The 25,865-nt window shown below is 44.7% G+C and overlaps 1 protein-coding gene across 1 annotated transcript in view; it reads right to left on the bottom strand.

Annotated features, from left to right (window-relative positions):
• Positions 1 to 354: 354 nt before the first annotated feature.
• ptpn9a (protein tyrosine phosphatase non-receptor type 9a) overlaps positions 355 to 25,865 on the bottom strand; it is an 85,529-nt gene continuing 60,018 nt past the window's right edge. The window contains exons 9-10 of the mRNA XM_085972153.1: positions 15,707 to 15,914; positions 355 to 1,256 (exon numbers count right to left, since the gene is read on the bottom strand). Coding sequence (XP_085828279.1) covers positions 1,066 to 1,256; positions 15,707 to 15,914 — 399 coding nt within the window. The 3' untranslated portion in view covers positions 355 to 1,065. The remainder of the gene's footprint in view (positions 1,257 to 15,706; positions 15,915 to 25,865) is intronic.

Here is a 25,865-nt window from a genome sequence, read left to right as displayed (position 1 = left end):
AACCAGATCAGACGGCCAACTCAGCTCGGGTGTGTACGGAGAACCTGTGTTAAGGGTTAACCAAGGCAGTGACGAACAAGAGGGGCTTTGCCCAGCTGTTAAACATCCTGAGGGAAGCCTTTGGGAGAGAGGGAGCTTCAGCTTTTCAAAAACAGAACGGTAGGTTGGGTTGTCATTATGGTCTCATCATTCCTTAATCAAACCAAACCCAACAAAGAGAGAAAGAGAGAGAGAGAGAAAAAAAGGAAGAAAAACAAAAGTTCCCCTGAGAGAAAGGTTTAGCTTCGAATAATACTCTGGCTGCGTGTACTGCGCAGCTCTGACTAGGAATAAAAGACAAGAAGGCACAAAGAGTAAAGAGTAAACTCATCTCACAGGCACGGACATCAGTGACAAATACACAGCTCAGCTGACGGGACGTCTCGCTCTCCAGCTCGTCTTGTGAATGACGCTGATGCGGGAACGGTCCCCCAGGGTAGAGAGTCCGTGTGGCGTTCCCGGCGGTACTCTTGGCCCGAGGTAACAGAAGTACAAGACGGTGCTTGCTGCCATCCCTCAGATGATGCTTGAGGTAAAAATAATTTTTTTTTTTTTTTGCGTTTTTTTTTAAATGTCATAAACAAAGTTTCTTTTTTCAGGAAAAAAAAGTCTGGTCCACAGACGACAGATTACAGAATTCAATTTGGAGCAGCATGGTGCCTAAAGATTGTGGTTTCAGTCTCTGTAAAAATTATCACCTTCATTTCTCATTGGCCATTCATGTCTCCTGTACCGTAGATTTTATTTCTAATGCTACATTATTGGAATAAATGAATTGTAACATATTTTCTTCAGGAAAAGTCTATATGCTCCATGAAGATGGATACTGGTACGATGGCATTAAACCATGGTAAAATAAGTCCTATCCAAGTAGTTAAGGCTAGTACTAAATCTATGATCTTGTACAATCACAAAAGGTGGACGTCTACAGATGAACTAGGAGTATATTAGTAGAACTCATCTGCATGTGCGCAGAAGTGGTATATGAGAGGGGCGGGGAGGAGGGGGGGGCAGTCGACTCTCTCGTTAATGATTGGCTGACAGCAGGTTCTGCCTCTGAGCATGCTCGATGATCGCCGTGTAACAGAAGTAGTACTGGTCGGGAGTCTGGATGCTGAAGGCTCGTTGTGTTCGCATCCTTCGGACGGTTTGGTATACATTGAGAGTACACACCTCTTCCAGCTGAGAAAGGCATATATCCAGAGTGCACAGGGTGCCTGGAGAGGAAGAGTAAGGAGTGTAAGTACAGGGACTTAACAGAACACATCCAACAAGACTCAGTTAGCCATTGCCACGGACTTTAGCAAGAGTTTACAGTTATACACAATTACTATCAAAGAAAAGTTACAAGAACAATCGACTGCACAGCAAGCTGCAGCAGTATGTGTGTGATATTTATCATGACCCTGAATCCACAGATCTATTGGGGTAAAATAAATGATGCCTCTGCATTTTCTATCTCTGCAATGTCAGATTATCTATCTTCTAAGTACTATACCCAGATTCTCCTGATTACTGTACCCAGTATATGCAGAAATAACGGAGAGGGCTGATGAGGGTAGTGCGGTTGATGTTGTGCATATGGACTTTCAAAAGGCGTTTGACAAAGTACCACATAATAGACTTGTAGCAAAATTAAAGCCCATGGGATTAAAGGGACAGTGGCAGCGTGGTACAAAATTGGTTAAGGGACAGAAAGCAGAGGGTAGTGGTGAACGGTTGTTTTTCAGACTGGAGGGAATTACAGTGGTGCTCCACAGGGTTCGGTATTGGGACCACTGCTCTTTTTGACGTATATTAATGACCCAGACTTGTGTATACAGGGCATCATTTCAAAGTTTGGAGATGACAAGAAACTCGTAAATACAGTAAACAATGAGGCGGATAATAACAGACTTCAGGAGGACATAGACTAGTGAAATGGGCAGACGCATAGCAGATGAAATTTAACGCAGAGAAGTGTGAAGTGACTAATTTTGGTAGGAAGAGTGAGGAGCGGCAATATCAACTAAATGGTACAATTTTAAAGTGGGTGCAGGAACAGAGAGAGCTGTAGGTGTATGTACACAAGTCTTTGAAGATGGCAGGACAAGTTGAGAAGGCTGTTAAAAAAGTGTATGGGATTCTTGGCTTTATTAATCGAGGCAGAGTGCAAAAAGCAAGGACGTTATGTTAAACCTTTATAGAACACTGGTTAGGCTTCAGCTGGAGTACTGTGTGCAAGTCTGGCCCCCACACTTAAGAATCATGTCAAGGCCTTGGAGAGGGTACAGACGAGATTTACTAGAATGGTTCCAGGGATGAGGGATCACAGTTACGTAGATAGACTGGAGAAGCTGGGGTTGTTCTCCTCCGAGCAGAGAAGGCTAAGAGGAGATTTGATAGAGGTGTTCAAAATCATGAAGGGTTTAGATAGAGTAAATAAAGAGAAACCGTTTCCAATGGCTGAAGGGGCGATAACCAGAGGGCCCAGGTTTAAGGTGATTGACAAAAGAACATTTTTAAGCAACGAGTGTTTAGGATTTGGAATGCGCTGCCTGATAGGGCGGCGGATACAGATTCAATAGTAGCCTTCAAAAGAGAATTGGATAAACACTTGAAGGAGAGGAAATTGCAGGGATATGGGGAAAGAATAGGGGAGTGGGACTAACTGGATTACTCTTCGAAGGAGCCGGCACGAACTTGATGGGCCAAATGGCCTCCTTCTGTGCTGTGCTATTCTATGATCTGTGTATTTTCCTGTGCTCCCTGTATCCAGCTCTATGTATTCTCCTTTAGTTACTCTACCCAGTACACCCAGCTCTTTGTATGGTCCTTGGATTACTACATCCAGGATATGTAAACGTGTGTTTTCTACTTTGATTACTGAATCCAAATGTCAACGCACTTTCCCTCTCTTGCACTTCCCATGCACAGATACCCGAGAAGTTTCGCTCGGATTTGGAGTCAGGCGTGTGCCCGTTGTCAGTGATGACTCGGTAGGTAAGGGCAGTACTGGATTTGATTCACGGGTTGCTGAGGGGATGCAAATAACCCAGAGTTCGTTTGTCTGGAGGTGCGGACTCTGTCCTGGGGCTTTGACTTCATGGGCACCTGTATGTTGCCCAAATGGCCATTCTTCACTCCTCATGAGCCGAGACAGTGGGTGCCGGTGGGCTATTTGACTGGAGTGAGCAGGCCACCCGAGCCTGATCCTACACTCACCCGCCATCCACACACACACGCACTTTCCAGCAGGGGTCACTGAATAGCGAACAAAAGCAGGGACCCTGGCTGATTTCTTCCCCCCCCACCGCACTCCTTCAGCCTGGAGTATGGAGCCCAACCACCCCCTGGGGTGGGATCAGATAATTCAGCACGGAGCTGGAAAGGAGTCTTGTGGTCTGAATAGTTTACTGCTTCATTGGGTGGTGCCTTTAAACACTAGGACAGGGTTCCTTCTAATGACTCCTCTCCATCACCAAGACTGCCAACTTCTACCTCTGTAATATCGCTCGTCTCCGCCCCTACCTCAGCCCATCTGCCGCTGAAACCCTCAGCGTCCGTGCTTTTGTTACCTCCAGACTCAACTATTCCAATGCTCTCATGGCCAGCCTCCCACCTTGCACCCTCTGTAACCTTGAGCTCATCCAAAGCCCTGCCGCCTGTATCCGGACTCGAACCAAGCCCTGTTCACCAATGTTCCCTGTAATTTTATTTTTAAACGGGCTGCGCTGTCCATTCAAATTTCCGCGCAGGCATGGTCTTTCCCATTCAAAAGCCAGTGGCCGACCTGCGCAGGACCTCCAGAACGCTGCACAGCTTAACGGGAACATTTCCGTTCACCCATTACCCCTGTGCTTGCTGACCAACACTGTCTGCATGCCCGATACGAGACTCCCAAAACAAGCGCTCTACTCGGAGCTCCGACACGGCAAGAGAGCCCCAGGTGGGAAGAGGAAACGCTTCAAGGACACCCTCAAAGCCTCCTTGAAAAAGTGTAACATCCCCACCGACACCTGGGAATCCCTGGCCCAAGACCGCACAAAGTGGAGGAGAAGCATCCGGGAAGGTGCTGAACACCTCGAGTCTCTTCGCCGGGAGCAAGCGGAAGCCAAGTGCAAACAGCGGAAGGAGCGCACGTCAACCCAAGCACCCCACCCACCCGCCCCTTCAACCACCGTCTGCCCCACCTGTGACAGAGACTGTAGGTCCTGCACTGGACTCATCAGTCACCTGAGAACTCATTTTTAATGTGGAAGCAAGTCATCCTCGGTTCCGAGGGACTGCCTAAGACGACGACATTGGGTCCCGGTTCAACAACACCTTGATTTAAAAATTCTCATCCTTGTGTTCAAATCCTTCCATGGCCTCGCCCTTTCTACCTCCGTAAGCTCCTCTAGCCCTACCACTCTACAAGAACTCTGCGTTCTTCCAATTCTGGCCTCTTGACCAACCCCACCATTGGCGGCCGCACCTTCAGCTGCCTGGGCCCTAAGCTCCAAAATTCCCTTCCTAAACCTCTCCACCCTTCTCTCCTCCTTTACGACGCTCCTTAAAGCCTACCTAGATGACCAAGCTTTTGATCACCTGCCCGAATATATCCTTATGTGGCTCGGTGTCAAATTTTGTCTGGTAATGCTCCCGTGAAGCGTCATGGGATGTTTCGCTACGTTAAAGGCGCCGTATAAATGCAAGTTGTTGTTGTCCAGCGACCCTTGTTGGTGCACTCCTGTGGATAAGATGTGGGTTGGACATGATCTTCCTCCATGAACGAATAGCACTCGGTGCATGTGCCCACTTGAAGAATGCTGGTTGGGGGGGAGACACGGGCTGTCTTTACCCGTGGAACTGTATCCCAGCACGGGTCAGAATTTTCAGGGAAAAAGGGAGAAAAAGAACATGGAAAGAAAAAGATCAAAAGGAGGAGCAAACAATGAAAAAAAAAAAGCAGGAATATCCAGAGATATAACACCAGGAGAAATGGATAGGGTTGGGTAACACAGTGAGCTCACTATCTTTTTGCCTCTGGTACCAAGGCTGAATTCTAGACCAGACTGATTGAATTAAAGGCCTTTTCTCTGCCCTTGTGGGAACGTGCCCTCCTATGGGATAGGTCTAGGTTGGCAATGATGCCCTTCCATGGCTCAGTGCCACCCATGGTCTTGGTTTACTTGCGAAGAATGGTCACTTGTCTGGTACGACGGAGATCCTCATCTAACGTCTGTGCAACCTAAACTCAGTTCCAAGTGGGTACACGTTTCCAGGACAAAAACATCCCACAGCTCAGTGCCGCTACTCAAAGAAGCCACAATAACTGCCCCCCCGATGGGTAACTGAACCAGACAAACCAAAGTGTGTGGAGAGTAAGGAGAGCTGGATTAGAGCAGGTGGCACAGGCACAGACTGGATGGGCTGAATGGCCTGTAAGTTGCTACGGTTTGATGAAGCCAAGAAGCTCTTAGGACCAATGACTTGCCTGTAGAGTTAGCCGATCTTAGCTGGCGTAGCAATGAGACATGGCACGGTGCTCCTGAGCTAGGGAACTGGGTATTGAAAATAAAAAAGTTGTTGGGCTTGGTTGCTGACAGAAGAAAACTACTAGGCACTTGGTCTAAGCGTTAAACAAAGCTTTAATCAACTGTTTTACAACATGGAGGTCTAGTTGTGTCTTTCACTAGTTCCTGTTAAGAATGTCCTGCGCAAGCTGGGCCCGTGCCCGAGTATTTATACTATCCCTGGACAGCGCCACACGTAGGCCGCTCAGTATTATTTCATAAGTCTTTCTTTCACAAATGACTGATTCATGTCAGTTGCTATCCATGGTCAGCTGATAAAAGTGCGCGCGAAGGTGGGGAAAGGGCATCGTCAGACTTGGTTGTGATGTCTGCCCTCAGTCTAACTGCCCGCCAACATTCACTGACCAGGTTTGCAGGAATGATGGCCAATTTGGCAAAGTGCTGGTCCCAGTGTCAGTGTAACCTGCCACCAGTTGGTCTCTGCAAGAATACAGAAGGTCAGTAAGTGGAAAGGTTAATACCAGTTTAGCTGGGGGTGGGTGGGGTGAGATAGTTGCTGTTCGGAGATTGGGGTGAGGGCTCACTGTAGGGAAGGAAGAGGGGTGTTAGTCGGTGACCTGAGGCTGGCTGCCGCCTGCACCAAGTGCCTGAAGCCGATCAGCAGCAAAAAGTGGAGTAAAAAAACAAAATCATTACTTAAAAAATAAACTGGAGGCAAACAAGCTGGGTGGGAATGCAAGTTGTGAGGAGGATGCAAGGAGGCTTCAAGGAGATATAGACAGGCTAAGTGAATGGGCAAGAACATGGCAAATGGAATATAATGTGGAGAAATGTGAAGTTATCCACTTTGGTAGGAAAAATAGAAAAGTAGAGTATTTTTTAAATGGTGAGAGATCGGGAAATGTTGGTGTTCAGGGGGACCTGGGTGTCCTTGTACACGAATCACTGAAAGTTAACATGCAGCTACAGCAAGCAATTAGGAAAGTAAATGGTATGTTGGCCTTTATTACAAGAGGATTTGAGTATAAGAGTAAAGACATCTTACTGCAATTATATAGGGCCCTGGTGAGACCACACCTGGAGTATTGTGTACAGTTTTGGTCTCCTTACCTAAGGAAGGATATACTTGCCATAGAGGGAGTGCAACGAAGGTTCACTAGATTGGTTCCTGGGATGGGGGGATTGTCCTATGAGGAGAGATTGAGTAGACTAGGCCTATATTCTGTAGAGTTTAGAAGAATGAGAGGTGATCTCATTGAAACATACACAATTCTTACAGGGCTTGACAGGGTAGATGCAGGGAGGATGTTTCCCCTGGCTGGGGAGTCTAGAACCAGGGGTCACAGTCTCAGAATAAGGGGTCGGCCATTTAGGACTGAGATGAGGAGAGATTTCTTCACTCAGAGGGTGGTGAATCTTTGGAATTCTCTACCCCAGAGGGCTGTGGAGGCTCAGTCGTTGAGTATATTCAAGACAGAGAGCGATAGATTTTTGAATATTAAGGGAATCAAGGGATATGGGGATAGTGCAGGAAAGTGGGGATGAGGTCGATGATCAGCCATGATCTTACTGAATGGTGGAGCAGGCTCAAAGTGCCAAATGGCCTATTTCTGCTCCTATTTCTTATGTTCTTAAGATGGTTTACTGAAAATAAGATAAAAGGGAAATTCTGTATATACAGGTAAATAAGGAAAACAATAGAAGGATGAGACACTAAAATAAATGTTCCCCGTGTAGCGAGTTCCCAATCACAGTTTGAGAGAAATGCAAATAGAGCTTCTAATACAAAGAAAATCCAGGGGGAGAAATGAGACGACAGTCTTTTTATGCAGCGAGTTGATATATCTGGAATGCGCTGCCTGAAAGGGTGGTGGAAGCAGATTCAACAGTAACTTTCAAAGGGGAATTGGATAAATACTTGAAAAGGAGAAACGTGCAGGGCTATAGGGAAAGAGCAGGGGGGAGTGGGACTAATTGGAGAGCTCTTTCAAAGAGCCGGCACAGGCATGATGGGCCGAATGGCCTCCTTCTGTGCCGTATGATGCTAAAACACATAAAGGCCTTAACCTGGATTATTCCGCTGCATTCCCTAGCACCCAGTTAGACAGCACAATGGTAGAGGTTACCTATCTGTCCTGGACCAGCAAATGGGTGGGGGAGTAGGGAGGACATTATTATTAAAACAAGTCTTAAAGATTTTTTTTTTTTTTTTTTAATAATAAGTAAAGGGACAAACAATTAGGAACACTACCTTCAAAAAGATAGCAAGCCAGCAGGATAAATGGCTGCTTACAAAGCTAGCTTGTTAAAAGATAAATTACAATCTAGTAATTATTGTTGGGGATTTGTGCCTGTTCTATTAAAAGTGCAGACTCCATGGTTCTGTGTACAAGAAATTCCTTTTTCTGACAGCAGGGCTCTTTATGAAAGTTATATACTTGACTGGGTTAATCAGAAATACAGCAGAGTAAAACCAGAGAAAGGGAACCCTTAAATAAGCCCAATTGCCATCACAGTACATCTTTCAGAGCCACATCCTATAGTAATACTGGATAGCACGGTGGCATAGTGGTTAGCACTGTTGCCTCACAGCGCCAGGGACCCGGGTTCAAATCTGGCCTCGGGCGACTGTCTGTGTGGAGTTTGCACATTCTCCCTGTGTCTGCGTGGGTTTCCTCCGGGTGCTCCGGTTTCCCCCCACAGTCCAAAGATGTGCAGGTTAGGTTGATTTGGCTATGATAAATTGACCCTTAGTGTTAGGGGATTAAATACATGGGGTTGCGGGGATAGGGTGGGATATGTGTCGGTGCAGGCTCGATGGGCCAAAATGGCCTCTATCTGCACTGTAGATTCTGTGATTGTGTGTGATATATAGCAGTCATATCCTAAAGTGACACAATGTACATAACAGTCACATCCGATAGTAACACTGAATGTATGCAGCAGTCACATCCTATCGTAACACTGAATGTATACAGCAGTCATATCCTATAGTAACTGAATGTATACAGCTGTCACATCCTATAGTAACACTGAATGTATACAGCGGTCATATCCTATAGTAACACTGAATGTATACAGCTGTCACATCCTATAGTAACACTGAATGTATACAGCGGTCACATCCTATAGTAACACTGAATGTATACAGCTGTCACATCCTATAGTAACACTGAATGTATACAGCTGTCACATCCTATAGTAACACTGAATGTATACAGCGGTCATATCCTATAGTAACTGAATGTATACAGCTGTCACATCCTATAGTAACACTGAATGTATACAGCGGTCACATCCTATAGTAACACTGAATGTATACAGCTGTCACATCCTATAGTAACACTGAATGTATACAGCGGTCATATCCTATAGTAACACTGAATGTATACAGCTGTCACATCCTATAGTAACACTGAATGTATACAGCGGTCATATCCTATAGTAACACTGAATGTATACAGCTGTCACATCCTATAGTAACACTGAATGTATACAGCGGTCATATCCTATAGTAACTGAATGTATACAGCTGTCACATCCTATAGTAACTGAATGTATACAGCTGTCACATCCTATAGTAACACTGAATGTATACAGCGGTCATATCCTATAGTAACTGAATGTATACAGCTGTCACATCCTATAGTAACACTGAATGTATACAGCTGTCACATCCTATAGTAACACTGAATGTATACAGCTGTCACATCCTATAGTAACACTGAATGTATACAGCTGTCACATCCTATAGTAACACTGAATGTATACAGCTGTCACATCCTATAGTAACACTGAATGTATACAGCTGTCACATCCTATAGTAACACTGAATGTATACAGCTGTCACATCCTATAGTAACACTGAATGTATACAGCTGTCACATCCTATAGTAACACTGAATGTATACAGCTGTCACATCCTATAGTAACACTGAATGTATACAGCTGTCATATCCTATAGTAACACTGAATGTATACAGCTGTCACATCCTATAGTAACACTGAATGTGTACAGCGGTCATATCCTATAGTAACACTGAATGTATACAGCTGTCACATCCTATAGTAACACTGGATGTATACAGCTGTCACATCCTATAGTAACACAATGTATACAGCTGTCACATCCTATAGTAACACTGAATGTATACAGCGGTCACATCCTATAGTAACACTGAATGTATACAGCTGTCACATCCTATAGTAACACTGAATGTATACAGCTGTCACATCCTATAGTAACACTGAATGTATACAGCGGTCACATCCTATAGTAACACTGAATGTATACAGCTGTCACATCCTATAGTAACACAATGTATACAGCTGTCACATCCTATAGTAACACAATGTATACAGCGGTCATATCCTATAGTAACACTGAATGTATACAGCTGTCACATCCTATAGTAACACAATGTATACAGCTGTCACATCCTATAGTAACACTGAATGTATACAGCGGTCACATCCTATAGTAACACTGAATGTATACAGCTGTCACATCCTATAGTAACACTGAATGTATACAGCTGTCACATCCTATAGTAACACTGAATGTATACAGCTGTCACATCCTATAGTAACACTGAATGTATACAGCTGTCACATCCTATAGTAACACTGAATGTATACAGCGGTCACATCCTATAGTAACACTGAATGTATACAGCTGTCACATCCTATAGTAACACAATGTATACAGCTGTCACATCCTATAGTAACACAATGTATACAGCGGTCATATCCTATAGTAACACTGAATGTATACAGCTGTCACATCCTATAGTAACACAATGTATACAGCTGTCACATCCTATAGTAACACTGAATGTATACAGCGGTCACATCCTATAGTAACACTGAATGTATACAGCTGTCACATCCTATAGTAACACTGAATGTATACAGCTGTCACATCCTATAGTAACACTGAATGTATACAGCTGTCACATCCTATAGTAACACTGAATGTATACAGCTGTCACATCCTATAGTAACACTGAATGTATACAGCGGTCACATCCTATAGTAACACTGAATGTATACAGCTGTCACATCCTATAGTAACACAATGTATACAGCTGTCACATCCTATAGTAACACTGAATGTATACAGCTGTCATATCCTATAGTAACACTGAATGTATACAGCGGTCACATCCTATAGTAACACTGAATGTATACAGCTGTCACATCCTATAGTAACACTGAATGTATACAGCTGTCACATCCTATAGTAACACTGAATGTATACAGCTGTCACATCCTATAGTAACACTGAATGTATACAGCTGTCACATCCTATAGTAACACAATGTATACAGCGGTCACATCCTATAGTAACACAATGTATACAGCTGTCACATCCTATAGTAACACAATGTATACAGCTGTCACATCCTATAGTAACACTGAATGTATACAGCTGTCACATCCTATAGTAACACAATGTATACAGCTGTCACATCCTATAGTAACACTGAATGTATACAGCGGTCACATCCTATAGTAACACTGAATGTATACAGCTGTCACATCCTATAGTAACACTGAATGTATACAGCTGTCACATCCTATAGTAACACTGAATGTATACAGCTGTCACATCCTATAGTAACACTGAATGTATACAGCTGTCACATCCTATAGTAACACTGAATGTATACAGCGGTCACATCCTATAGTAACACTGAATGTATACAGCGGTCACATCCTATAGTAACACTGAATGTATACAGCTGTCACATCCTATAGTAACACTGAATGTATACAGCGGTCACATCCTATAGTAACACTGAATGTATACAGCTGTCACATCCTATAGTAACACAATGTATACAGCGGTCACATCCTATAGTAACACTGAATGTATACAGCTGTCACATCCTATAGTAACACTGAATGTATACAGCGGTCACATCCTATAGTAACACTGAATGTATACAGCTGTCATATCCTATAGTAACACAATGTATACAGCGGTCACATCCTATAGTAACACTGAATGTATACAGCGGTCACATCCTATAGTAACACTGAATGTATACAGCGGTCACATCCTATAGTAACACTGAATGTATACAGCTGTCACATCCTATAGTAACACAATGTATACAGCGGTCACATCCTATAGTAACACTGAATGTATACAGCTGTCACATCCTATAGTAACACTGAATGTATACAGCTGTCACATCCTATAGTAACACTGAATGTATACAGCTGTCACATCCTATAGTAACACTGAATGTATACAGCTGTCACATCCTATAGTAACACTGAATGTATACAGCTGTCACATCCTATAGTAACACTGAATGTATACAGCGGTCACATCCTATAGTAACACTGAATGTATACAGCGGTCACATCCTATAGTAACACTGAATGTATACAGCTGTCACATCCTATAGTAACACAATGTATACAGCGGTCACATCCTATAGTAACACTGAATGTATACAGCTGTCACATCCTATAGTAACACTGAATGTATACAGCGGTCACATCCTATAGTAACACTGAATGTATACAGCTGTCATATCCTATAGTAACACAATGTATACAGCGGTCACATCCTATAGTAACACTGAATGTATACAGCGGTCACATCCTATAGTAACACTGAATGTATACAGCGGTCACATCCTATAGTAACACTGAATGTATACAGCTGTCACATCCTATAGTAACACAATGTATACAGCGGTCACATCCTATAGTAACACTGAATGTATACAGCTGTCACATCCTATAGTAACACTGAATGTATACAGCTGTCACATCCTATAGTAACACTGAATGTATACAGCGGTCACATCCTATAGTAACACTGAATGTATACAGCTGTCACATCCTATAGTAACACTGAATGTATACAGCTGTCACATCCTATAGTAACACTGAATGTATACAGCGGTCACATCCTATAGTAACACTGAATGTATACAGCGGTCATATCCTATAGTAACACTGAATGTATACAGCTGTCACATCCTATAGTAACACTGAATGTATACAGCTGTCATATCCTATAGTAACACTGAATGTATACAGCTGTCACATCCTATAGTAACACTGAATGTATACAGCTGTCACATCCTATAGTAACTGAATGTATACAGCTGTCACATCCTATAGTAACACTGAATGTATACAGCGGTCACATCCTATAGTAACACTGAATGTATACAGCTGTCACATCCTATAGTAACACTGAATGTATACAGCTGTCACATCCTATAGTAACACAATGTATACAGCTGTCATATCCTATAGTAACACTGAATGTATACAGCGGTCACATCCTATAGTAACACTGAATGTATACAGCTGTCACATCCTATAGTAACACTGAATGTATACAGCTGTCACATCCTATAGTAACACTGAATGTATACAGCTGTCACATCCTATAGTAACACTGAATGTATACAGCTGTCACATCCTATAGTAACACTGAATGTATACAGCTGTCACATCCTATAGTAACACAATGTATACAGCTGTCACATCCTATAGTAACACTGAATGTATACAGCTGTCACATCCTATAGTAACACAATGTATACAGCTGTCACATCCTATAGTAACACTGAATGTATACAGCTGTCACATCCTATAGCCTATATGTGACTCCAGTCTCCGCAAACCTAACGCGATTGATTCTTAACCGCCCTCTGAAGTGGCCTGGCAAAGCCGCTCAGTGCTCGGATGACACCAGAACTGAGAGATTATACCCATCGGGAAAGATTGAACAGGCTGGGGCTCTTTCCTATAGAAAAGAGAAGACTGAGGGGTGACCTGATAGAGGTCTTTAAAATTATGAAAGGGTTTGATTGGGTATAAATAGAAATGTTTCCACTTGTGGGGGGAGTCCTAAACTAGGGGGCCATAAATATAAGATAGTCTCTAATAAATCTAATAGGGGATTCAGGAGAAACTCTTTATCCAGAGAGTGGTGAGAATGTGGAATTCACTACCACATGGAGTGGTTGAAGCGAACTGCAGAGGGCACAAGTTTAAGGTGATTGGCAAAAGAACCAGAGGCAATGTGAGGAACGTCTTTTCATGCAACGAGTGGTTAGGATTTGGAATGCACTGCTTGAAAGGGTGAGGGATACAGATTCAATAGTAGGGGAATTTGGATAAATACCTGAAGTAGAAAAAATTGCAGGGATATGCGGAAAGAGCGGGGGAGTGGACTCGATGGGGTGAATGACCTGCTTCTGTGCTGTACTGTTCTATGAGTCTAGATGCATTTAAGAGGAAGCTAGATAAGTACATGAGTGGGAAAGGAATAGAAGGATATGCTGATAAGGTGAGATGAAGTAGGGTGCGAGTAAGATCGTGTGGAGCATAGACACTGGCATGGACCAGTTGGGCCGAATGGCCTGTTTCGGTGCTGTAAATACTAAGTAATTCTATGTCGTAACACTGAATGTACACAAGTCACACCACAAGTCAAGATACAAAAGTATGTTTGGCCCAATCACTGCAGTTGACAACCTGCAGTTGTACCACTAGGTGGCACCAAATAACAAAGCAGCTGAAAGTCTCTGCTCTGTTCATGATGCAGTCTGTCAGAGCTGATCAGGAACAAAACTAACAAGGCAGCAAAGAACTGGACAGGTTATCAGATAGCAGGCCAGTAGCCGACGTGGCCAAAATCTCGCAGCAGACCTCACTGTACTTGGGCTCTTGCATTGTTCCACGGAAGCTCAGCGTAAGCTCGAGGAACAGCACCTCATCTTCCGATTAGGCACTTTACAGCCTTCTGGACTCAACATCGAGTTCAACAATTTCAGGTCATAACCTCGGCCCCCATTACATTTTTACTTATTTTTTATCCACACCTTTGTTTTGGCCCTTTCCTCTCCCCCCCCCCACTGCCCCCACTTTTTTTCCTCTCTCTCCCACATAGCAGCTGTCTCCCATTCTGCCAGCGCATTTCACACCTAATCTAGAGCCGTCTTTTGTCTCCACTAGTCCGATCACCGTCTCGTCTCATTTTGAATACCTCTTAATGTCTCTTCACTTCTCTTTTGTTCTCTCCCAGCCTGGCCTTTTTATCTATTTTATTTCCTGTGCCTTTCCAGTCTTGACAAAGAGTTTGACTCAAAACGTTGACTCTATTTCTCTCTCCACGGATGTTGCCTGGCCTGCTGAGTTTTTCCAGCATTTTCTGTTGTTATTTCGGATTTCCAGCATCCGCAGTATTTTGCTATCGCCCTTTTACAGCTCGTTACTATAAGCAACTGTAAACAACAGCTCCAGTGAAATTATGGTCTCTGGTATCTTAACTGATGAGCGCAATTATCAAAAAGTCGAGGGGTGTGGGTCGAGGGGGGTTATGAGATTACAGTATCAAAGCCCTGGCAGGGGACAGCTCATCAATCAGTAAATTAACTACGAGAGGGCAGCTCTCATGGTTGGCCTAATGGCCACATTCAGAGCAACACGTACAGAGCACAGGAATCGGTGACTGATGGATCAAAGAGGCCAAAAAGGAGATGGGGAGATAAACCATACGACCCTCACGAGATAACAATGTCCACAACATAAACAGATACCCAGTGGAGATTACAAGGCAATGCCAAGGGTACAGATGTCATTGGTATGACCCCTGACAGATTGTTACGGATGTGAACTTGTTCTCCAGGAACTGTTTTTAACAGTTTTGTTCTTAGAAATTCATTGTTTGTTTGTTTTTTGCACTGCATTTTCCTGGTACGGGAGGTCATTCACACGAGGGTCAATTGTTTTCCACAATATCACTGGAGACTTACTCCGACAATGCTGGATAAATTTACTCAGAAACACGATGTTCAAGACCATTATTTTTTAAAAACTCAATTTACAAAAAGTTGCCCCTTTCTCAGAGCTGAAAGTAACGTTAGGAATATACCCTACGGGAGAGCAGCAATTGCCAATTTTAAAAGTCTTACCACACCAATAATCGCCATCTCTCTTCAGTTAATGTTTCATTGGGGGGACGGGGAGCGGTAGTGAGGTTTTATCATTTTTCGTGAATTGTGCAAAGATACCGCAATGCGATGTGCAATATGTGCCTCGGAGATGTGAATTATTGGTACGTTGAGGTACGTCTCTCCTCTGCCCCTTCCCCCCATCATACAGCATGTCTTAGATTTTCTGTACTGTACCAGTTCTCCCAATGCCGGCACTGCAGTGGACGACTATGGGTGGTCCTCCAGGGTGTCCCTTCCACCTGTTGGCCAGGCCGTGGACAGAGAGGCCTTGCTGCTGTCGGACAGCTGACCGAAAGTCAATGAGAGCTGTCGCCGAAGATGGGACCCCATAATCTGGCCAGCTCAAGTACTGGAAGTGAATCACCTGCCGCGTCTCGTAGGTCTGTGACAGAAAAAAAGAGAATTAAAATTTAAATCAACGCAAGCGCAGTCCTTCAGTTCAGTGATTTTCTTTTTCCCCGAATGAGTTTTCTCCTTCCGCGCCAACAGTGTGTGTGTCAGGCACTGCCGACTGTCCCAAGAGAGTGGGCAAGCCGCTCACTCACTGGTCTTTGCTAATGTCCCTGATGTTTGGCCAACAGGTGGGTGTGACTTGCCCTTCAATCTCCGCACCTTGCTCGAGAAGTTCACAATTACTGCCAAACACTGCCTGATGGAAAAGGCAGGAGTGGGAGCTTGCTGTGCGTGGCAAACCTGCACCCTCGTAAGCTGGAGCTGCTCTTGTACCTCAGCTGCTGGCTGACTTAAGGGAAATCAGCAATCACCCACCAATCATTTTTTTTTTTGTCAAAAGGTGTCCCTTTCTCAGAGCGGGGAACAAAGAAATGGCAGACCAATTAAATACATACAGGAAACTTTCGTTTAACCGGAGGTTAAAAGTCCGGAAAGCTCTATCTACCGGCAAAATTCAGGAGCCGTTTCCTATAAGTTTTTTTACTTCTCGTTGCTTTTTTTTCCCCAGTCAGGCTCTGCAAGGTCTGTAGCTATAGCAACAGCTTCAGCTAGAGACGCTTGCAGCTGCAGCCGACTGTTTTGAAGCTGTTGCTAAGCAACAGGGTTTGTTGATTCACACGGAGCTGAAAAGCTTTGTATGTTTTAACATTAGGGCTGGTTTATACGGCAGTTTTGATCTAACGGCACCAGCTCGGTCCAGTCAGTGCCGGATACCAGAAAGTTTCCTGTACTTTGGTTCTGTCTTCACAAAGGAGGACACAAATAACCTCCCAGAGATGTCGGGGAACATAGGATCTAATGAGAGGGAGGAACTGAATGAAATCAGTATCTGTAGGGAAATGGTGTTAGGGAAATTGACGGGATAAATCCCCAGGGCCTGATAATCTACATCCTAGGGTACTTAAGGAAGTAGCCCTAGAAATAGTAGATGCATTGCTGGTCATCTTCCAAAATTCTATAGACTCTGGAACAGTTCCCATGGATTGGCGGGTAGCTAATGTTACCCCACTATTCAAAAAAGGCGGTAGAGAAAAAACGGGGAATTATAGACCGGTAAATCGGACATCGGTAGTGGGGAAAATGCTAGAGTCCATTATAAAAGATGTAATAGCAGAGCACTTGGAAAACAGTGACAGGATTGGACAAAGTCAACATGGATTTACAAAAGGTAAATCGTGCTTGACTAATCTACTGGAATTTTTTGAGGATGTAACTGGTAGAATAGATAAGGGAGAACCAGTGGATGTGGTGTATTTGGACTTTCAGAAGGCTTTCGATAAGGTCCCGCATAAGAGATTAGTGTGTAAAGTTAAAGCGCAAGGGATTGGGGGCAAGGTATCGACTTGGATAGAGAACTGGTTGGCAGACAGGAAGCAAAGAGTTGGAATAAATGGGTCTTTTTCCGAGTGGCAGGCAGTGACTAGTGGGGTACTGCAGGATTTGGTGCTAGGACCCCAGCTATTCACAATATATATTAATGATCTAGATGAGGGAACTAGATGTAATATCTCCAAGTTTGCAGACGACACAAAGCTGGGTGGGCGTGTGTGCTGTGAGGAGGATGCCGAGAAACTCCAGTATGATTTGGACAGGTTGGGTGATTGGGCAGATGCATGGCAAATGCAGTATAATATGGATAAATGTGAGGTTATCCACTTTGGTGGCAAAAACAGGAAGGCAGATTATTATCTGAACGGCAATAGATTGGGAGAAGGGGAAGTGCAACAAGACCTGGGTGTCCTTGTGCACCAGTCGCTGAAGGTAAGCATGCAGGTGCAGCAGGCAGTTATGAAGGCAAATGGTATGTTGGCCTTCGTAGCGAGAGGATTCAAGTACAGGAACAAGGATGTCTTGCTGCAATTGTACAGGGCCTTGGTGAGACCACACCTTGAGTATTGTGTGCAGTTTTGGTCGCGTTATCTGAGGAAGGATGTTCTTGCCATGGAGGGAGTGCAGCGAAGATTCACCAGACTGATACCTAGGATGGCAGGAATGACGTACGAGGAGAGATTGGGTCGATTGGGCTTATACTCGCTGGAGTTTAGAAGAATGAGAGGGGGTCTCATTGAAACATAAAATTCTAACAGGACTAGACAGACTAGATGCAGGAAGGATGTTCCTGATCACGGGGGAGTCCAGAACCAGGGGTCACAGTCTAAGGATAAGGGGTAAGCCATTTAGGACTGAGATGAGGAGGAATTTCTTCACCCAGAGAGTGGTGAACCTGTGGAATTCTCTACCACAGAAGGCAGTTGAGGCCAATTCATTCAATATATTCAAGAAGGAGTTGAATATATTTCTTAAGGCTAAAGGGATCAAGGGATATGGGGAGAAGGCAGGGACAGGGTACTGAATTTGGATGATCAGCCATGATCTTATTGAATGGTGGAGCAGGCTCGAGGGGCCGAATGGCCTACTCCTGCTCCTATCTTCTATGTTTCTATGATTCTCAGAGCTGAAAGTAATGTTAGGAATTTACCCTACAGGAAAGCAGCAATTGCCAATTTTAAAAGTCTTAAAATAATCGCCATCTCTCTTCAATTAATATTTCATTGGGGAACAGGGAGCAGTAGTGAGCTTTATAATTCATTTTATAATTCATTTTCCTTCCCTAAAAAACATTAGTGAACCAGGTGGGTAGCTTCATGGTCACCATACTAATACTAGCTTTTTATTCCAGATTTATTTCATTGAATTTAAATTCCCCAGCTGCGGTGGTGGGATTTGAACTCATGTCTCCAGATCGTTAGTCAAGGCCTCAGGATTACTGGTCCAGTAGCAGAAACACTGTGCTACCACACCGTGACTGCAACAAATGCCAAAGTCGCGGTGAGTGTTCCCGAGAGAAATATCCAGGAGAGAGAGGGTCAGCCTCATCGTATCACACGGATTCAATTTAGCCAGTTCCCAGAACTAGACGACCGTGATTCAGTTTGCGGTCTATCGCAAACAGCCGGTCAGTCAATCGGCAGTTTGTTGGTGGGAAGGAACTGAAAAGTAAGGGCAGTGCTGTCCCAAGGCAGGCGTGTGTTCCAGAAACCTTGTTTATATACAGGAAATTCGTTTTTTAACCGGCACCTAAATATCTGGAAATCTCTCTTAACCAGCAAAATTCAGGAGTAGGTTCAGGTAAGTTTTACTATATATTAGTGGCCGTGTAACCGGGGTTCCTGCACAAGTGTCGTGTAACCGGGGTTCCTGGATCTGTGGCCGTGTAACCGGGGCTCCTGCACCTGTGGCAGTGTACGGGGCTCTTGTACCTTGGTAAATATACCTCTTTGTAATCCGGACTTTTTGATCAACCGGCACCACGCCGGTCCTGGATAAAAAAACGTTTCCTGTAGTACGCTGTGACCTCAGCACGTCCCAATGCTACTCAGTCAATGAATTAGGCTTCAGCCGTGGTTCAGTGGTAACACACTCGCCGAAGTCAGAAGGTTGTGGGTCGAAGTTCCACTCCACAGACGAGCACAAAATCTTGGCCGACACCTCGAGGGAGTGCTGCCCTGTCGGAGGTGCCATCTTCCGGGTGAGACGGTAAACCGAGGCCCCGTCTGCCCTCTCAACATAAAAGAACCCATGGCAGTATTGTGAAGAGGAGCAAGGGAGTTTTCCCCAGTGTCCAGGCCAATATTTATCCTTCAATCATATCACTAAAACAGATCATGATCATATTGCTGTTTGTGGGAGCTTGCTGTGCACAAATTGGCAGCAGCGTTTCGTACATTACAACAGTGACTATGCTTCAAAAGTACTTAACTGCTGCAAAGCACTTTGGGAGGTTGTGAAAGGTGCTACAGGAAACTTTCGATTTACCGGCACCTAAATAACCAGAAATCTCGGTTAACTGGCAAAATTCAGGAGTAGGTTCAGGTAACTTTTATTACTTGCCTTCCTCCATTTGTTGCTGTGCAAGGGTGTGGCTGCAGCTGTTGCTAAGCTAGAGAGACGCTTGCAACTTGTGGCCATTGTTCTGAAGCGCAACAGGGTTTGTTGCTTTATACGGAGCTCTCAGCTCCGTATCTTTTACTATAGCGTTCGGTTATACGGAATTTTTGATGAACCGGCACCACGTCAGTCCCGTCCGTGCCGGATAAAAAAAAGTTTCCTGTATATAACTGCAAATCTTTCTTTCCCTTACTTTCCCCCCCAAAAAATTATGTAAGCAAACGTGGCGGACAATTTACGCACAGCAAGGCCCCACAAACAGCAAAAAGATAAACGACCAGATAATCTGTTTTCGGTAGTATTGGTTGAGGGACAAATATTTACCAGGGCACAGGGAAACTCCTCTACTCCTCTTCAAATAGAGCCCTGGGATCTTTTACATCCAACCAGAACAGGCCCATGGGGCAGCGGTTTAACATCTCATCTGTAAATTGGCACCTCAAGAAGGATATATTGGCCTTGGAGTGGGTGCAGCACAGATTCGCCAGAATACCGGGGCTAAAAGGTTAAATTATGAGGTCAGGTTGCATAAACATGGTTTTTATTATTCCCTTGAGTTTAGAAGTTTGAGGGGTAATCTAATCCAGCTGTTTAAAATAATAAAAAGGATTCGATAGGGTAGAGAGAGAGAGAGAAGCTATTTCCTCTGATGGGGGAATCCAAAACAAGGGGGCAGGACCTTTAAATCAAATCAAATCAATTTTATTTGCCATATGTATTACTACAATGGAATGTTTTTACTCCCCGATCACTTCCACAATAGGCTGTGGGAGCTCACAGAGACACGTCGCTATTCTACAGCGCCATGTTCAGTAAAAGTCAATTCAATTGCGTCCAATGGCAGTGGGAACGCGATGTCCATCAGCCGCTCCGTCTCCGCGGACTCCTCCTCCTCCCTGTTGCCGGCTCCACAATATGGTGTCCTTCTTCTCACGCTCACCGTCTGGCCTCAGGTCTCCATGCCCGGCTCTCCCTCCTTCCCCTCGAACTGCGAGCTTCCCGCACTGTCGCCGGTTCAAATTTGCAACGGCCCGGGGCCTGCCTCTCACGCTCACGTCCGGCCTCCAACCGCCATGCCCGGCTCCCCTCCTCCTAGTCCGAAACAGAAATTCACGACGAGGAGCTGCCGGGCGACGTGCTGAAGCGGGTCTTCGTGGCTGCTGCTGCCGCTTCCCACTACTGCGCTGCCTCCGCCCGACTCGCCGAACACATCGCTCCGGCATCGGGAGCAGGCGGCGCGGGCCGTCCAAAGCAGGAGAGTGCTTAGCTCCGGACCGCCTCGGTCGCCATCTTGAATCCGTCCGACAAATTAGAGCCAGGCCAGTTAGGAGGGAAATAAGGAAGCACAAAATCTGGAACTCTCTCCCCCAAAAGGCTGTAGATGCTGGGGGCCAATTGAAATGTCATGACTGATTTCTGTTGGGTAAGGGTATCAAGGGATATGGAGCAAAGGCGGGTAAATGAGGTCAAGGTAGAGATCAACTGAATGGCCGAACAGGCTCGAGGGGCTGAATGGCCCACTTTCTGTTCCTACATTCCTTGATTCTGTGATCATCATTGAATGTGGCTTGAACCTAAAACCTGTCAACGGAAGAAGCGAGAGTGCTACCACTAGCCAAGCTGACACAAGAGAAGTCATAAGTTGTAAAGTTCGACTAAAAAACCCTTCAGTTGCTCGGTTAGGAGCTGTACCGCTCGGTATTGAGGCATGCAGACCAGGAAGGTTGCAAGCTCGACCCCTAGCCAGTGTGTCAGTCAGTCAATATTAGCCAGGGCAGCAGTACGCGTATGACAATGTCTGAAGTCCACGTGTAGGTAACGTTGGGAGAAGACAGGATCAGGCTTAAGAGCAACAATCTACACTGTTGAATAGACTGCTGGCACTCGGTGGCTCACACATGGTGAATGGTCGCTGGGCAAGGAAGCAGAGCGACTGGCAGCCAGGGGGCAACATCCAGCAGGAGATGGGGGACGGGTGGCGTGGTGGGAAAACAAGTCTGGGAGCTGAACAGTCCAGCATGCTGGCGGTTCAAACAGTAGAAACTAAGCCAAGGGCTCTTTTTACAGCAACTCCTCACTCACAACTCAATTTCCCCAAATCGTGTTTTTTTTTGTTGTCATTTTACGAGTTTGCTGAATGAGCCGCACCGACCAGCACAACCCGACAGACAGTTCACGCTGGGATTGCTGCATTCAATGCACGATTTAATCACCAGTCAAACACTGGGATCTAAAGGACGCTCTTCGTGGGTTCGCTTCAATCAGCTGTGGTTGCACAAATACCTCCCTGGAGCTGCCTGTAGTCATAAGGACAAGTCGGAGCAGGAGAGGAGTGTGGACCCTCGAGCCTGCGCCGCCATTCAATAATTCATGGCTGATCTACATTAACTCCACTTTCCCGCACTATCCCCATAGTCCCTTTGTATCTGTTTTAAATCATATTGGATTGTACCCATGGGGACTGTGGCAGATCCATTCCTCCCCTTCTCTCGGGCGAGGACTGCTACGGTACAGTGTGACAGGTACCAGCTTCTCTCTCTCTCTCACCTGACCTCATGGTGCCACTCGTTCTGTGCTCGACAGGGCAGTCGCCGCTGGTCGGCTATTCACACCACTCAATCCGATCCCCACTTCCCACTAGGGGTCACTGGGTGGCGATCAGGAGGGGGAACCGTGGCCACTTTTCACACTTCCCATCTCTTGGGGTCCTGTAGGACCCTGAGTGCCTCTCAGCTGGCGACCAGCTGACCCTAAACTAAATAAGGGGGGGGCAGGTGTCCCAGTGGAGAGAAATCTAGAATGCTAAAGAGAAAAGACAAGGAAGCAGTGCAGGAAAGGGATTGGGGTAAGGATAATCAGATTGTGTCAGGAAGGGACAGAGCGTACAAACAAAGGAGTGCACGAACAAATAGGGTCCGGGTAAGAAAAAATGGTAATAAGACAAATAGGGCCATAGCACAAAAAAATGTTAAGATGTCTAAAAATGTTAAAAAGACAAATCTAAAGGCACTGTACCTGAATGCACAAAGCATTTGTAGTAAGGTAGACGAATTAACAGCACAAATAGATGTAAACGGATACGATATAATTGCGATTACGGAGACATGGCTGCAGGGTGACCAAGGCTGGGAACTGAATATCCAAGAATATTTAGGAAGGACAGGCGAAAAGGAAAAGGCGGTGGGATGGCCTTGTTAGTAAAGGATGAAATCAGAGCAATAGTGAGAAAGGATATTGGCTCAGAAAATCAAGATGTAGAATCAGTCTGGGTGGAGCTAAGAAGCACCAAGGGGCAGAAAACATTGGTGGGAGTTGTCTACAGGCCTCCAAACAGTAGTGGTAATGTAGGGGATGGCATCAAACAGGAAATTAGAGATGCATGTAACAAGGGTACTACAGTAATCATGGGTGACTTTAATCTACATATAGACTGGCCAAACCAAATTAGCAATAATTCTGTGGAGGATGAATTCCTGGAGTGTGTATGAGATGTTTTTTTAGACCAGTACGTTGAGGAGCTAACTAGGGAACAGGCTATGCTAGATTGGGTATTGTGCAATGAGAAGGGGTTAATTAATAATCTTGTTGTAAGGGGTCCTTTAGGGAAGAGTGACCATAACATGATAGAATTCTTCATTAAGATGGAAAGTGAAGAAGTCCAATCCGAAACTAGGGTCCTAAATCTAAACAAAGGAAACTACGAAGGTATGAGGAGTGAGTTGGCTATGATAGATTGGGGAGCTTCATTAAAAGGCATGATGGTGGATAGGCAATGGCTAACATTTAAGGAACGAACGCATGAATTGCAACAGTTATACATTCCTTTCTGGCGCAAAAACACAAAAGGAAAAGCTGCCCAACCATGGCTAACAAAAGAAATTAAGGATAGTATTAGATCCAAAGTGGAGTTATATAAAGTTGCCAGAAAAAGTAGCAAGCCTGAGGATTGGGAGCAGTTTAGAGTTCAGCAAAAAAGGACCAAGAAATTGATTAAGAGGGGAAAAATAGAGTATGAGAGTAAACTTGCAAGGAACATAAAAGAGGATTGTAAAAAGAAAAAGATTAGTGAAGACAGTCAGAAACAGGAGAATTTATAATGGGGAACAAGGAAATGGCAGAGTAATTAAACAAATACTTTGGTTCTTCACGGGAGAGGCACAAATAACTTCCCAGAAATGCTAGGGAACCAAGGGTCGAGTGAGAAGGAGGAATTAAAGGAAATTAGTATTAGTAAAAAAAAGTGCTGGAGATATGAATGGGACTGAAAGCCGATAAATCCTCAGGGCCTGATAATCTGCATTCCAGAGTATTAAAAGAGGTAGCCATGGAAATAGTGGATGCATTGGTTGTCATCTTCCAAAATTCTATAGATTATGGAACAGTTCCTGCAGATTGGAGGGTGGCAAATGTAACCCCACTATTTAAAAAAGGAGGGAGAGAGAAAACAGGGAACTACAGACCAGTTAGTCTAACATCAGTAGTAGGGAAAATGCTAGAGTCTATTACAAAGGATGTGATAACAGGACACTTAGAAAATAGCAATGGGATTAGACAAAGTCAACATGGATTTATGAAAGGGAAATCGTGTTTGACAAACCTACTGGAGTTTTTTGAGGATGTAACTGGTAGAATAGATAAGGGAGAACCAGTGGATGTGGTATATTTGGATTTTCAGAAGGCCTTTGATAAAGTCCCACATAAGAGGTTAGTGTGCAAAATTAAAGCACATGGGATTGGGGGTAATATACTGGCATGGATTGAAAATTGGTTAACAGACAGGAAACAGAGAGTAGGAATAAATGGGTCATTTTCGGGGTGGCAGGCGGTGACTAGTGGGGTACCGCAGGGATCAGTGCTTGGGCCCCAGCTATTCACAATATATATCAATGATTTGGATGAGGGAACCAAATGTAATATTTCCAAGTTTGCTGACGACACGAAACTAGGTGGGATTGTGAGTTGTGAGGAGGATGCAAAGAGGCTTCAAGGCGATTTAGACAAGTTGAGTGAGTGGGTAAATACATGGCTGATGCAGTATAACGTGGATAAATGTGAAGTTATCCACTTCGGTAGGAAAAACAGAAAGGTAGAGTTTTATTTAAATAGTGCTAGATTGGGAAATGCTGATGTACAAAGGGACCTGGGTGTCCTTGTACACCAGTCACTGAAAGCAAACATGCAGGTGCAACAAGCAGTTAGGAAGGCAAATGGTATGTTGGCCTTCATTGCAAGAGGATTTGAGTACAGGAGCAAGGATGTCTTACTACAGTTATACAGGGCCTTGGTGAGACCACACCTGGAGTACTGTGTGCAGTTTTGGTCTCCTTACCCAAGAAAGGATATACTTGCCATAGAGGGAGTGCAGCGAAGGTTCACCAGACTGATTCCTGGGATGGCAGGACTGTCGTACGAGGAGAGATTGGGTCGACTAGGCCTGTATTCAATAGAGTTTAGAAGAATGAGAGGGGATCTCATTGAAACGTATAAAATTCTGATAGGGCTAGACAAACTGGATGCAGGGAGGATGTTTTCCCTGGCTGAGGGGTCTAGAACGAGGGGTCAGTGTCTCAGGATACGGGGTAGGACATTTTGGACTGAGATGAGGAGAAATTTCTTCACTCAGAGGGTGGTGAACCTGTGGAATTCTCTACCACAGAAGGCTGTGGAGGCCAAGTCACTGAACATATTTAAGAAGGAGATAGATAGATTTCTAGACACAAAGGGTGTCAAGGGGGGTGGGGAGAGAGCGGGAATATGGTATTGAGGTAGAGGATCAGCCATGATCATATTGAATGGAGGAGCAGGCTCGAAGGGCCTACTCCTGCGCCTATTTTTCTATGACTCAGCAGACCAGGGATTTGGAAGCTTCCTGGCTCAGTTCCATAATCAGCAGCGTACTTATCTGCTGAGCCATCACAGGAGCAAAGCCAGC

This window comes from Somniosus microcephalus, chromosome 32, assembly GCF_052327205.1.
Source record: "Somniosus microcephalus isolate GS21.2 chromosome 32, FLI_Smic_1.0, whole genome shotgun sequence".
Lineage (NCBI taxonomy): Eukaryota > Metazoa > Chordata > Chondrichthyes > Squaliformes > Somniosidae > Somniosus > Somniosus microcephalus.
Note: the sequence above shows the minus strand (reverse complement) of the source record. Positions and strands in the feature narration are given on the sequence as shown.